Genomic DNA, 15,058 nt, shown 5'->3' on the forward strand with positions numbered 1-15,058 from the left:
AATGATTAATTGATGTCTAATATTTAGTTTAAAAAAAAAAAAAATCGACTAAAATATTCACTCGCATATTTTAAACAAAATTATGTCACAATGAAAAAAACTGTCTGTAAAAAGGTCACGGATATCTACTTCATAACTATCACTTAATTGTATTTTTATGTTACCGTCGCATTTTCCCCAATATTTTAGGTGATAAACAGCCGATCCAAACAAAGAAAAATTGAAACAAAAACGTTTAAAAGGGTAAATACATGAAAAGAAAATCTCGACTACTCCTCGATGTCTGTGATTTTCTCATCGCGACCCTTATTATATGACCATGTTTCACCCATAAAATCCCTAAAAACATCCAGTTGTGGCCATTCACAGATGTGTCTTGACACTCGGTGATACATGCTGCATGGAGTTTTGGGATCGAAAAGAGTTAAGTGCGCAATAATATCTCGTTAAAATCCTGGTGTCTATAAATATGCTCTCGCGTGCGTAGACCTCCAGTTCGGGTTTTGCTGTTTAACAAAAAAAAAAAAAAAAAAAAAAAAATTAAATGCCCTCTTGTTAAAAAATTTCCCCCCCCAGAACATCGAGATTTTAAGCTTTCCAATAATGTATCACAGGGGTTTTCAACCCAGTCCTCAAGGCACACTGTGGGTCCTGGTTTTTGTTCCAGCCGATCCAGCAGAGACAGTTGAACCAATGAGGCTTCTGCTAAAACAAGCCACACCTGACTGCAATCAACTGATTGCACTTGTAAAACACCAGATTGGGGAAAAAGTGTTGTCATCTTGTTTGGTAAGAATGAAATCCTGCACCCACAGTGTGCCTTAGTGGAATAGGTTGGGAACCCCTGATGTATCATACATGCATATAGGACAGTTTTGAAATTTGGCCAAATTGGGGGTCTCAGAGCAGAACTTCAAGTCACCTGACTGTTATCCGCCATATATATATATATATATATATATATATATATATATTTTTTTTATAAATCTGAATTTTTCAATCTAGATGGAAGAGGCACACTTTAAATATATTAAAGTGATATAGAAATCTTTGAGTGAACTTCCAAGTAAAACTCAAGTAGTTCGAGGCTGGGCCAAGTATCCTCTTTTTTGGAAATCAAAATTTAGTCACCCTAATATATAGTACTTGAAAATATACTCGTAAATAATCAAAACTTGATATATTTTACTAAAATGAGCTCTCCTCATACTATAGCATCATTCTTTTATTTGCATTCCAATAAATCACACCACTGGGGCTCATTCTGTTGCATTGTTTTATTCAAAAAACACATTGTGACTGTCCAACCATGAACAAAGATTAAATATACATTACAGGCCATCATCAAACCACAATACAAACTAAGGTACATTTCAAAATATAAAACAAGACAAACATTTGAATAGTTCATTTTGTTGACAGTAAACATGACAGACAATATTTATATGGCATCTCATCTCTTCCTAGTTCTTTTGACCACTTGTACTTTTGGTTTTGATCAACGTGGACAGAGACCTGTGGCATTTGTGCTTCCATCAATTTCTGTACCGCTTATAATGTTCAGGGCTACGGGACTCTGGAGCCTAATCCATCTGACTTTACTTTAGCTGAAATATACCAGTGAAAGTACATTTCAACACATACATGTGATAAAATCCACTACACTTCCATCTATTCTCTATTCAATCCTCGAATCAAAGCAGAGTCAAGAAAAACCAGGGCGCAGTCCATTCCTAAGCATCAAATAATTCTAAATCAGAAAGAAAGAAATAATACTATATATTTTCAAAAAAGTGCAGTTTTACTTACATTTATTCATTTCTTTGTATTATTCTTAAGAATTACTTTTATCCTTCCTATTTTGGTGTGCTCTGATGTAGTTTTTTTTTTTTTTCCATAGAAGTGACAACTGGCTACAACTCAACAGATGAAGTAGCTGCAATCTAAAAGCATATGATCACGGGGATTTTAGACATTTCAAGCACTGAGCTGGCCCTAGGCATATTCTCTCAGCTGAGCTTCAAAAAGAGTTCGGCAGTACTTTCTAACCACGAAGGATTTTCAATTTCCAGCAGCGTAACGTTTTAAGGAAGTGGTTTTACAATGACGGGAGCCAAAATATTTTGAAAAATTACTGTGTGAAATCAACATAAGGAAAGAGTTTTGGGTGTCACTTTTTCCAATTATAGTCCTACGTTGGGACATCTGTTTGCAGAGAGGAAAAGAAAGATTACAACACCGATTCTGCATACAGTACATCACCCATGTATTAATGAACCTCCAAATGACATTGCTCTTTCTCCAGATCTGTTGAAAATGGATGTGCATAAAGAATTAGAGACCACTGATGTTATGAAGAACCAATGAGGTAACTACCCAAAAGGATAGACTTAGTTTTCAAGTAATTTGTTTTAGTATAACATTCACATTAAAATCTAGGATTCACTACATAGCAGTAAAACCTTCCAATTTCAAAACTTGACTTCATTTAGACAAGAGTATATCTCTATGCTTGCAGATGAATAATTTTTCGATCAAGTTTAAGATAAAAAAGAAAAAATACTGTGTACCACAAATCAGGTGCAATAACTGAGATGAATTATTAATATAATTTGTTACAAGCAATTGGCTGTGCATAATTTGTAGAAAGCTCATGGACCATATCACTGAAACATTGTAAGTATTGAACATGACCACATCACAATCTGCTGACATAAACAGTTTAGCAAATACCATTCCTTTCTTGCTAGCCACAAATTCAGTTGAAGGGAGGTTGGCATGACAGACATTCAGTTACAGAGTGGTCTTTGGTCCTTTTCTCACATTAATAGGAAGTCTATTGCACTGGCCGTCAGTTGATATGTCGAATAACGTTTTCCTCAAACACCTTCCTCATGGTCTTTTCTATCTGCTTAAGGAAGACTTGAGGGATCCGGCCACACAAGGTGTTTACTGTGTCCAGGAATTTGGCCTGGATGGGATAGAATAGTGACTGGAACATGTTGTCGTCAAAAGGGAACTGTGGAAACATTCAACTGTGTTACTTTTAATTGGCAAAGCTGTTTCATTCCATTAATACTCCAACCCAAAATGTTTACAATATTGTATACAGATTCCCTAAGCACCATGGGATTCATACTATAATTAAGTGCTTAAGTGCCTTACTTCAGCAGGATGGAAAGAAATAACAAGTCAAATGCACACTTTACCGTATTTGATTGTGAAAAAGTTTCAACACTGTGTATATATTTAGATGCTCACATCAATGAAACAATCATCTGAATGGCTTGTGTAAAAAGAAAAAAAGGCATCAGATAACTAGTCATAATACGCTGTGACAGTTTTCATGTTTAAATAAAAAGGTGACCACAATAAATAACTAAGGTATGTAATCTAATTGAAAAGGGAAAGTGTGCCCACAAACTAAAGCAATGAATATTTCACAAAACTTTTAATGAGGCAATCAACTAGAAACCAAAATCAATACAACACATCACAAAGGGAGTGTTGCTGGTCTGAATATTAATATTGAATGCCAGTCTTGTGTGGTATCACTGATTCTGTTTGTGCTATTCGGTAGTGTTAGGCACTTTTGGGTTTGTTTGAGGTCCCAACAGTATATCCTCAAAGATACAGTACTTACATCACGTATTCCATCATAAACTACTTTGAAGGCCGGCTGCTTCTCATCATGATACACTCCACGGTTGCCATGGAGGATGGACACGCCTTCCTCTTCAGCTCCTTTACAGTTACTCCCATACATACAGTGATCAGGCCTGTAGTTCCACTGGCAAGGGAAGATGAACAGACACTCTGGGAAAAACAACACAAATATTTTTAAATATGGCTTTTTCCTATTTCTACTGCATTTGCTGCGAAAGTGCGAGGACAGAACACAGTCACACAAAAAAAAGAAACAATAAGCCTTCTGAGGATTATAGTTTGATGTATACTGTATATCATGCTTAAATTGTGAAAATGTTAAGAGATGCATCCATGACTTGCAAATTTTTCTTTTCACATTGTGGCATGGTCCAGAAACTGATTGAAAATGATTTGTGATGGTCACTGAAATATAATAAAGTTTTGACTTTCATGGACCAAGTTAATATAATTATAAAACATACGTAATTTTACATTATTGTTTCTCACCATACCTGGGTTGTAGTGAAAGATAATGTTGAGGAGGTCCTGATCTCCCCATGTGATGTGGTTCTTGTACTTCTGATAAAGTGGGTGCAAAAGGTCCTCCCAGGACAGGCCGCCGGCAATCATGCTGTTCTGAAATATCAACATCATTCACTGACTCACAACTCAAGAGCTGCTTTTTACCACAAAGCAAACCATCAAAGAGTACATTTGCATTCCAGCTTCCTGTTGCAAATTGAAAAGCTGCTAAATTGAGTTCTGAGGGAACACGTTTGTTATGCTTGCTTGGTAATCACAAAGCTTCAATCACACCCACTCACACAGCTCTAAGCCTAGCACTTGAGCTCAAGAAAATGACATTAAAAATGCAAAAGTAAAATCACAGAATATTTAAGCTGTATTAAGAGGGCAAATGGATGACAATATTTTGGACTGACCTTGAACAATGTGCTGCGGATCCTTGTGAGATTCATCAGCATGACACCAGAGTTGACCCCTGAGATGCCATAAAAAGGATGGCGTGCAAAGCGGCTATACCAGCCAATCTTCGGGACCTCGTGCTCAGGAGCCATTGCTGCAAGCTGGGTACTATTGAAAGACTTCAGCATTTTCCAGATATCATCCATGGGTCGAAGGAACAGCACATCAGTGTCCACGTACAGCAATGAGTCTATGTCCTTGAGGATGACCTGCAGCATAATTAGCTATAATGAAAATTCATGATCACAAACCACCAACACGTACGTACATGTCGAGAGTATTTTCAACATCACAGGGGGCATACCAAGTCGTTCTGTATTAGCCTAGAATGAGCCAAAAAATAACTCACTTGCAACAAACCTTATTTACGTATGTGATGGTTGTTTTCTAGTTGGATTAAGACTGTGATATTCACCAAGAAACAATTCATACAAATTCCATAACACTCATGATTAGGTTCTACTAATTAAGTGGATAATGGGACTACTGTATATTGACTCGTTTGTAGCAAGAGAAAAACACTTATGGATTTGTCTGTCCTGCAATATATTCATTATGCCATGGTGTTATTTCAATGAACACCAGCTGAGAGGGAAAATCAATACTCAGCGCAGTTTTCATCATGATGAAATGATTGAATCCAGCCTCATGAGAGTGTTCATTTACCATTTAAACACCCACACACACCTGTAGACAAGGTGCAAACTCATCAATAAGCACACGCACGCACGCACAACAACCCCACCACCACCACCACACACAAACATACTATAGTGATGTGCTTGGGTTGGGAAAAAGACCATTTAGTATATATAATTAATCAAATAATGCACGAAGCATATATGCCTTACAGGAAGAAAGAGTCTCTGAGCAGCGCAGGGCTTGAAGAGCTTCTTCCATTCATCTGCGTTCCCCACTGAGAAGGTGATTCGGTAGAGGGTATACTTGAACTTGGCTGTGACAAACCGAGGCCACTGATTCAGCTGGAAGAAATTGTTAAATTAATGTATGCACTATATTTTGTGGTGATATTCAGTGTCCTATGAGCAATAATTAACAAGTGAAAAGTATTAGTCTCCAAAAACTACACAAATATATAGTACAGTATGAATTAATAAATAAATAAACAATTGGGGTGGAAATGTAACTGATGCTGGAAGATGCCATGGTTGTCAGGTTTGTCCACATGAAAGCTATTAAAATATATATAGTTATTATGCTTTCTACTGAATTGGTCCAACAACACTGAAAACGAATTGCGTTTCAAGGGAAAACTGGGTCAGACCAGCCAGTGATTAAATGAAAGGTATGCTCCAAAACCCTTGTCTTTTCTGTATTCTACATACAAAATACTCTCTGCCTCCTCTCTAAAGGTGACTTTGAAGTGATGCACTGTGCTGGAGCACAGTAGGGTGTCTTGGTGATAGATTACAGCCTAGTGCAGGGATAAAAGGTTATGTGTCATTATTAGAGGCTCTGAAAGCATAGTTAAAAATGCTCTGATCTTGATGTCATCTATTACCGAGTGGTGTTGAATGTTAGCTCCCTGCAAAGCTTGTAGGCCAAAGAAAAAATGAAATGACGTTCCAGAACTTGAGAACATAGGAGAACATACACTGTATAAATATACTTTTATGTACCAGCATATTGAGGCTTCCTACCTTTTCTTTAAATTGAGGGATCAAGACGTCCTCAGCAAAAATGTGAAACTTGATCTTTTTCAGGCTGAACAGGACAGCTGATTTGACAAGAGTTAAGGTTTCCTCCAGACGATGTCCACATGCCACCATAGCCAAGTGCATGATTTCCTCTACACGGGTGCGCCTGGCCACAGGCCGTCCTCCTTTACTAGAAATACACACACACACAAAAAAAAATAAGAACGATGTAACATAGGAGAGGGCGTTTGAACCTTTCGACCGAGTCCCCTCAACTTTTGTGCTTCTCTATTGGAAGGTTTAAGCCCAAAACAGTTCTTATTTTGTTAACTTTCTACACTGTCCTCTAATTTTGCTCAGTTTCTATGGGAGAATGTTTTCAAGAGAAAATTCTAAATCATTCACCTCAAAAGAAAACTTGACAAAACGTTGCAGGGTAGTCTCCAAGTGTGACCATTCTGTATGCCTGAGGCGCAAAGATGAACTGCAGTCTAGGATTAATGTGAAGCCATCGGGAAATCTGTCTTCCACACTTTAAAGACTGATGCCTTATCAAGGGTGAACAAAACACATTTCTATTTTCTGCTAAGATGATTAAAGTTCAATTTTCTGAAGAATCAGAAAAAGATGTTGCATGAGACATGACTTTGGCTCAGGCAGTGCAGGATCAATAGTGTGAGTGTGGGTGAATTGTTATCCTTCTCTGTATGTGACCTGAGATTAAGTGGCGGTCAGTCCAAGGTGTAGTACCCCTTTTGTCCGAAGACAGCTGTGATAGGCACTCAGTGGCCCTGACCAAGATAAGCGGTGTTGAGGATGGATGGATGGATGGATGGATGGATGGATGGATGGATGGATGGATGGATGGATGGATGGATGGATGGATGGATGGATGTGGTACTGGGTAATTTAAAAACGTTAGGGATGTCTCCGATGTGATTACGTGATCGGAAATGGGGAGGATCAGGCCATTTGTTATAGGATCGTAAACGGGTTAAAAGGATCGGGTTTTTAATTTAAAAAATAAAATAAATAAATATTATGCTGGCTAGAGTCACCAGTGTTAAGAGCCAGTTGACATTTTACAGTACTTCACTGCCACCTTGTGGTCATAATAATTCATTGCATCCATCGTGTGCCGCAGTTTGGAACACAGGCTCATTCCCTTGCACAGTAAACAGCGTGTCGGTCGCATTGATGCTGTTGAGTGTTTTCTGTTACATTTCTCCCTTGGAAACTATGTGTCTGTAAGTATTTTGCATCTACGCCAACCTGTTAATTTGCAGTATATGAGTGTTTTTGGGGAAAAGCTACAGGAAAAAAAAAATTGTTCATAAGTCCTACTGTATGGAAGCTAATCTATACTTACAGCTTGTAGCTCAAGTGAAGTGTGGTGTCTACATGGTATTTGTATACCGGCGTGTATTGTGCAGTTGTGTTGAATACATGCATGTTTCTTTGTTACAGTTTCACAATCTTCAATGAATTACTTCATATAAAAACAAGAAAAGACCAAGCCTTGATTAATTGGAGGATATCCAATGTTAGTTGGTTATCAGGCAGTGCACAAAGAAACACACTGTTTTGGGCAGTACACTTACATTTAAAAAAATATATTTTTAAGGACTAAAAATTAACAAAATAATCTAGAAATACAATGGCCTTGCCAAAAGAAAAAAATATACGTGTATACGTTTTATACTCTTCAATACTCCCGGAAAAAGAGGAACAGGAAGTACTGTAAATAGTACAGTACTGTAGCATGTTTGGAACTTTTGTTCAAACTAAAAAAACATTTTTTCAAACTTTTTTCCCCGATATCGGATCGGGACTCTGTATCGGAAGATTCTAAAAATCAGGTGACTCAGACTCAAGAATGCAAAAATATGCAATCGTTACATCCCTAAATAACGCCACTGAATTTCTCCCTGCTTGGTTACTAAAACAAATAGACTCTCAGTAAAATCTTTTTCCTCCCTAAGGGTTTCATTAATGCAATACACATGATGGTTTGTTTCATGGCATAGTTCCTAACATCTGGAAGCTTTCGAAAAGTTCAGCAGAAGAACAAAAGGAATGAATTCAATGCATGCTGCAGAGCAAGCATAAAAGTGGGGTCTGCCACAAGACGACATTGCCAACATTTTTTTTTTATAAAGCTATAGCCTGAGAACAGACTTTAGTGTAATTCAGTTAGTTGAGGAGAGACATTTCATGAACAAACTTAAAACTTTCAGATTAAAAGAGTTTGTATCAAATCCATTGCTATCATTCCAGTCATCACTCTTTGCAAAGACTGATTGAAAACTACACTGATTATGGATTAGAGTTGTTTGTATTGGCAAAATGATGCCCAGAGGAATATGTATTTCTTAGTGACAAAGTGTTTGATTGTGTGATTGATGACTAGAGACGTGTTTGTGTATTGCGCCTGGCTGGACAGCTGGCGTTACAGTACATTCTGTAATTTTTACCAGAGGAAGTAGTGTGATATGTCAAAGGGAAATGATTGGACTTGGAAAAACAGGGATGTTTGTAGATTTAGAATATTGCCAAGAAAAAGGCCTGCTAACATTTAAATATGAAATATAAATCAGTGAGAGAAACACACAGATTGAAAACAGAACAGTCAACGAGTAATGTAAACATCACAGTTGACCTAGAATTATCCACTTAAACACGTTGGTGCTTATTCTTGGAAAAATAATCATTTCATACTGTAAGGCTTATTAATTAAGGACCATATTTTAATACAGTAACTATATAAATGCTATGAGTCAGTGCTCTGTGTGTGTCCCTAATACATAGAAGCCATGTGTGTTTTCAAAACCAGTTATCTCCCCCACACCAAATGACACCTCCTCCACCCAATTTCCCTTATCAGTGGCGAGCACACATGGAGTGTGGCTTCTGGGCGGACACAAAGGTCCTTTCTCAGTGAAATGCCTTGATGGCTTTTATCTCACCAGCCGAGTCGCTAACCTGCAGTCTGGATTTAGAGGAGAATACATATTGCCTGCTGGTGAGTCTGAAAGCTTTTAAGGACCCTGTAGTTACATGTATATAGAGTAATATGTTGGGGTCAGTGAGCTATGGAGTGCATAATTCAACGACTCCACCCTTTAACTGCTCAAACAGGATGGAGTACAGTCCCGCAACCCTGCAAACTGCAACTACAATGATAAACCCATCCATCCATTCTCAGTATTGGTTATATTCACTAGGGTCACCCTGAACTCGTCACATTATCACATTTCTCATAGGCCATTAGACAAACATCCATTAATAATTACATTCACACCTATGGCCAATTTAGAGCCTCACTCCCCATTTAATGTAAAATGCATGTTTTTGAAACATAATAAAAATGGGGAGAACATGCAAACTTCACACAGGAAGCCTAGATTTGAATGCACCACTTCTGAACTGTTAGGCGGATGTGCTAACCAGTCGGTCACCATGCCAACATAATGATAAGCAATTGGCAAAATGTAAAATTGTTATTCTTGTTCAATACACTGGTTGTTTCCTAATATAGTTTTTTTGTGGATGAATAAGATTGTCCTGCCGCAATCAGCACAACCCTTAGAGAGATTGACAGACAGGCAGGCACTTGATTCATCAACGTACAAGGGAATATCACTGTTCCTGTAGTCTCCACAATGAAAACAATGGAAGACAAGATAAGGCAATGCAGTCTACCCATTTACTAATAAGAGTGAAGATGTGGAAAATGGGAAACGTAGTACCTATTTAAAAGATATGCAGAATATTAATCATCCATACAATTGTTTTCTGTTTTTTTTCTCTTCAAAATACAGAAATACAATTCTGATTTACTAATTGTGGGGATGTAATGTTAGCGTTCCAATCCCAGGGCGGATTTAAAATGGACTCTTCTGTCAAGAGCATAGCATTTAAATAAAAGCCCAAAAGTGAATTGAGCAAAGCTTAGAGGTCAGCTCATACATCATCGTGTCCCCTAGAAAAACGACAGCCCCTCCGCATATTAATCGAGTATTGTACTACCTTGAAGTCGGACATTTAATTACAATTTGATTCTCAAATACAATAAAGCAACCATTAAATGGTAACTGTGTACATTGTGCATAAATATGTGTTAAGAGACTAACCATTACATTTGAAATTGATCGATGTTTTGTGTTCCGTTCGCATGCATGCAAACGTGGAAGGAAAGGACCGTTCGGAGCAAAAAAAAAAAAAAAAAAAAAAAAAAAAAATCTGCTCTCACCTCTTTGCATTGGCGTTACTCCTTTGCTTGGTCACTTTCCAGTTTTTTCGCCCTTTGGGGACATCTTTCATTAGCACCCCGACTACCGTGGTTGATTTTCTAGCCAACTTTGGCGCAACATCGCGATCGAGTGTGACCGACGACGAAGAAAAATTCCTGTCCTCCTCCAGCGAAACTTCTTTCAGCAGCGGAGCGTCCGGGACATTGCCACCCCAAAAGTAGAAAAGTAAGAAAACTCCAAAACACACGCCGATCACAACTACTTTGCAGTGGATCCGCATGGCGAGAACGACTTGTTACGGGGGGTAGGGACCCGGCTCATGTTGTCTGCGGTTCAGAGCGAGCAGACAGAGGGGGCATTTTGTTGCGTACGCCCGTTTGAAAATTTGCTGCTGCTCATGATGATGATGGAGAGTGGAGAGGAGTTTCTCACAGCCCATTGAGGGTTACACGTCGGGGGCGTGGTCTCGCAAGTATTACCGTAAACAAGGAAGTAATCCCTCATATATCCCCTTTTATACTCTGCCGGTAAACTGGCCAGTTGTCTAGTACTATTTATTACCAGGGTGAAAGTGGCTAGAATTTCACACCTCCTAAAACCACAGAAATGACCCAAAATAAATAAATAAATAAATAAATAAATAAATAAATAAATAAATAAATCAGATTTTACACATGCATTAGGCTACTGCACTACACTTACTGTAACAAGGCATACAGGAGAAACTGATTTTCCTTCAAATTTGTATTTTAAAATAACATACATGAACAAAATAAGTATAAATGACTTACATTATGCACAATGAAATGGAAACAAACATGGACCTTTTTGTATTAAAAGGAAATAAGTAGACTAACATAAGTAAATTTACAAAAATAAGTCCAAAGTGCACATAAACTATACTGCCAAATGTATCACATTTGAGTCAAGCATTTCTAGACCTCATTGCAGTAAAAAAAAAATGTTTAAAACCTTATTGTGTTCAATCTAACTTTAGTTATATTTGTTTTAGCACGAGAACTGCATGTAATGCTTAATGTATCATTTATGATCCAAATTAGAGAACATACTAGTACATATGGCAGAAAACACAGACAAGGCTGAAAAAGCAGTTTCTGCTCTTGCACCCCTCTTTAGAATAAATTGCTGTATTGTAAGCCAAAATAACTGCTGTGTTTGACAGAACAATATGTGTATATGTTGCCATAACAGATTCATGGTCCATTAGGCCCCCAAACTATTTTTAATTTGTCCATTTTACCCTGGACACCCCCGTTTACAGACGGCGCGCAACCGCTTTTGTTTCAACCTAGCCATAAAAAGAAGGTAAGTAATTATATTTATTATTCAAAATGTCTGTCATTTTTAGCTTAGAATCATTAATTGGTGTCTAATGTTTCGTTAAAAAAAAAAAAAAAAAACCGACTTAAAAAAATTATGCACTCGCATATTTTAAACTTTTAAACAAATTACGTCACAATGAAAAGATTAGCGTCTGTAAATAAGTCACCAATATATTTACTTCATAACTATCCCTTAATTATATTTTTTTAATTACTGTCGCATTTTCCCCAGTATTTTAGATGATAAATAATCGATCCAAAAAAAAAAAAAGTTTAAAAGGGTAAATATATGAAAAATAAAATCTCGACCGCTCCTTGATTTCTGCGATTTCTGCATCGCGACCCTTGTTATATTACCATGTTTCACCCATAAAAGCCCCCAAAAATCAGGCTGTGGCCATTCACAGCTGTGTCTTGACACTCGGTGATACATGTTACATGGAGTTTTTGGATCGCAAAGAGGTAAGTACGCAATAATATCTCGTTACAATCATGGCGTCTTTAATTATGCTTTCGTGTGCTCTCACCTCCAGTTGGGGTTTTGCTGTTTAATTTCTTTCTTTCTTTTTTTAATGCCCTCCTGTTCAAAATTTTACTTCCCCCAGAAAACATTATTGGAAAGCTTAAAATCTCTTTAAGCTTTCCAATGATGTATCACACGTGCATATCGGACAATTTTGAAATTTGGCCAAATTGGGGGTCTCAGAGCGGAACTTCAAGTCACCTGAGTGTTTTTAAAAATTACGTTTAAGGACCACATAAAGTTTTCAAATTAAAAAAATCTGAATTTTCTGTTCATTATTTCTGGGTCAGGCATTATAGGGTAATAACATGGTGTTCTGAACCTCCCCATCGGAGAAAATAACATAAGTCTCTTCAACTCTTTCCTTTCTCTTAAAGATATGATCAATTTTCGGTTGCATTGCCCTTTTTCATCGCATTAATTCAACAAGCTTGTTCTTTTTTTTTTTTTTTTTTTTTTTTTTTGTCCCAGAAAACATGTGCATTTGAACCTATCAGAGCTAACTATCCATGCTGATCAGTGATCACATATCAGTATGTCACCAAATTGAACTGGCAACTGGAGTCCCAGGCAGGGAGGACGGCTAGCTGAGTGCATGCACATACTGACACAACACATCCGACACACGCTGGGAGAATTCCGTGCTGTCCGTGGAATAAGTAAATAATATATATTGGTGGAAACGGACGACGCGACACAAGCACTTTATTTTGCTCGTTAGTAGCACTTGTGTATGTAAATTGGACGTTAGTAGATTTCTTTTCCTGTGTCGCAGGGTTTTGACAGTTGCCGTCATATTTTCTGGATCAAAGCACCGTTCCGCTCCGCCAAACTTCTTGCCAGAACGGCGTTCCGGGCCGTTCCAGCCTACTTTCACCCCTGACTATTACCCATGCAGTGTACTGTTTTTCCAAACTGATAAACTGGTAGTAAATAAACTAATAATATTTCATAACATTTCAGCTATTTTATATGTTCTTCAGGCACATCTCTTAAGGAGTGATGAAATCTTAATATGATTTATCATTTTTTGGCTTCAGTTAAGATTTCTTTGCCCACATACTCAAGTGCCTCTAGATAAAAGATTAATAATCTGAGATTGCAAATATGGTAGGCTATAAACAAAATAAATTCCAATATAAACTGAAAAGGTGGAAAACGCAAGAAGAGCAAAAAAAAAAAAAAAAAAAAAGGCTTTCATGTTTTAAACAATCTTCAAAAAAACAGCGAGCCTCACGGTGGTATGCAATTTAGATGAAAATGGAAATTTTAAAACAACGTGAGCATGATTTCTTTACTAACCTTATACACGGTCCATTACGGTAAAAAATGGCCGCCTCATCTGTGCTGCTTGTGTGAGGTTTGCTTCTGGTGAGTGCAGTCACATTTTCAATGTCTAAATATATCTCTCTATGAATTTCAGACCAATACCTAAGTAAAATTGTTTACTGCTACTGTACGCAATTAAACGAGAGCAATGTTAAGTGTTTCATGTTAAAGCTAGTCTGTCCTGCTAATCAATCGTTCGCGTCAACGTGGTCTGAGTAAACAAAACTCCTCTAGAATAACTGTCACGTCCAGTTTGACAAGCACATAGATAATAATGCTTTCACTTAACGACAATACTCTTACTGATATAAATGCTCAGGATATTTAGTTGAAATCGGTCAGCATGCCTCCGTGTGAATCAACATATTTGTATATTCGTGGTGGCGTGGGCGTAATGTGCCTGTTTTTATGAAGTAGTGTGATAGAAGTCTTTAGACGAAATAAATACTTATATTTATATTAAATGCATTCATACGACAAATAAACAACAGACTTGTATAAATATGTTGGCGACACACTAAGAAGACATGTGACAAACCAAAATATTTCACAGAGTCAACCACACAGGGGCGCACTGTCAGCAGGTCTCTAGCCGCAGGCGTTGAACTCATCCTTTCCTGTCCCTTTCTGCAGGACCTCATCTTCGAAAAATATTCACAATGATAACGCCTGCCTTTGACTTGAGTCAGGATCCCGAGTACTTGATCCTCTCAGCACGTGTTCCTTATACGAGAACGTCAGAATTTGATCTCTTCATTGATGGAACAGATGTCAAATTCTATGCTAAACCCTACTTTCTTCGGTGAGTTTATTGGATGGATGCGCAACTGATTAGACCAGGTCTGGATCACCGCGCTGTAATGGAATCTTGATGTTATTGAAATGTCATTGCATTTCTCTGTATAAGTTCAGTATAGAAAAACAAATACGTGATTGCCATCCGTGTCATTTTATTTCAAGGTTAACGCTTCCAGGAAGGGTAGTGGAAGATGGGAGAGAAAAGGCTACATTTGACATTGAAAAAGGTATGTAATTACACAACTGGATCAAAAGGTTCTGTTTTGTTGAGTAATTCTAACTTGTTTTACAGGGGAGTTTATACAACTAAAGCTTTGCTGAATTTTTTTTTGGGGGGGGGGCACCCTATGCGATATAAAATATTTCAACGAATTGAACTGACTAAGGGAGTGAGGGGCTCAGGCAGGTGTAAGATTGGTCATCACTTTCTCTTTAGTTTTGTCAACTTGACAATCGTTGATGACAATCGTGCATAGGAAAGCAGTATTTAATTTCTACCATTTACCTCAGCATTGCTTTATT

General features: G+C 37.6%; 2 protein-coding genes across 2 annotated transcripts in view; one reads left to right on the forward strand and one right to left on the reverse strand.

Annotated features, from left to right (window-relative positions):
- Positions 1 to 1,274: 1,274 nt before the first annotated feature.
- On the reverse strand, positions 1,275 to 10,940 carry gxylt2 (glucoside xylosyltransferase 2). The gene is made up of 7 exons (XM_057846290.1): positions 10,543 to 10,940; positions 6,294 to 6,480; positions 5,484 to 5,615; positions 4,590 to 4,841; positions 4,161 to 4,284; positions 3,644 to 3,816; positions 1,275 to 3,019 (listed from the first exon to the last, which is right to left on the reverse strand). Exons 1-7 carry the CDS (start codon positions 10,821 to 10,823, stop codon positions 2,852 to 2,854), a joined length of 1,317 nt encoding a protein of 438 aa, XP_057702273.1. The 5' UTR covers positions 10,824 to 10,940; the 3' UTR covers positions 1,275 to 2,851.
- Positions 10,941 to 13,723: 2,783 nt separating this feature from the next.
- The window catches only part of shq1 (SHQ1, H/ACA ribonucleoprotein assembly factor), a 43,847-nt gene continuing 42,512 nt past the window's right edge, over positions 13,724 to 15,058 (forward strand). Inside the window, exons 1-3 of the mRNA XM_057846904.1 lie at positions 13,724 to 13,780; positions 14,372 to 14,540; positions 14,699 to 14,763. Coding sequence (XP_057702887.1) covers positions 14,398 to 14,540; positions 14,699 to 14,763 — 208 coding nt within the window. The 5' untranslated portion in view covers positions 13,724 to 13,780; positions 14,372 to 14,397. The remainder of the gene's footprint in view (positions 13,781 to 14,371; positions 14,541 to 14,698; positions 14,764 to 15,058) is intronic.

The sequence above is a fragment of the Corythoichthys intestinalis genome, chromosome 9, assembly GCF_030265065.1.
Source record: "Corythoichthys intestinalis isolate RoL2023-P3 chromosome 9, ASM3026506v1, whole genome shotgun sequence".
Lineage (NCBI taxonomy): Eukaryota > Metazoa > Chordata > Actinopteri > Syngnathiformes > Syngnathidae > Corythoichthys > Corythoichthys intestinalis.

Excerpts from the sequence above, each read along its gene's own strand:
- gxylt2 (XM_057846290.1), bottom strand. The coding sequence starts at position 10,823 with ATGCGGATCCACTGCAAAGTAGTTGTGATCGGCGTGTGTTTTGGAGTT. Across the intron at positions 4,285-4,589 it reads TCCGCAGCACATTGTTCAAG|AACAGCATGATTGCCGGCGG; the intron begins GTCAGTCCAAAA and ends TTGATATTTCAG. Across the intron at positions 3,020-3,643 it reads TTTATGATGGAATACGTGAT|TTCCCTTTTGACGACAACAT; the intron begins GTAAGTACTGTA and ends ATGTTTCCACAG.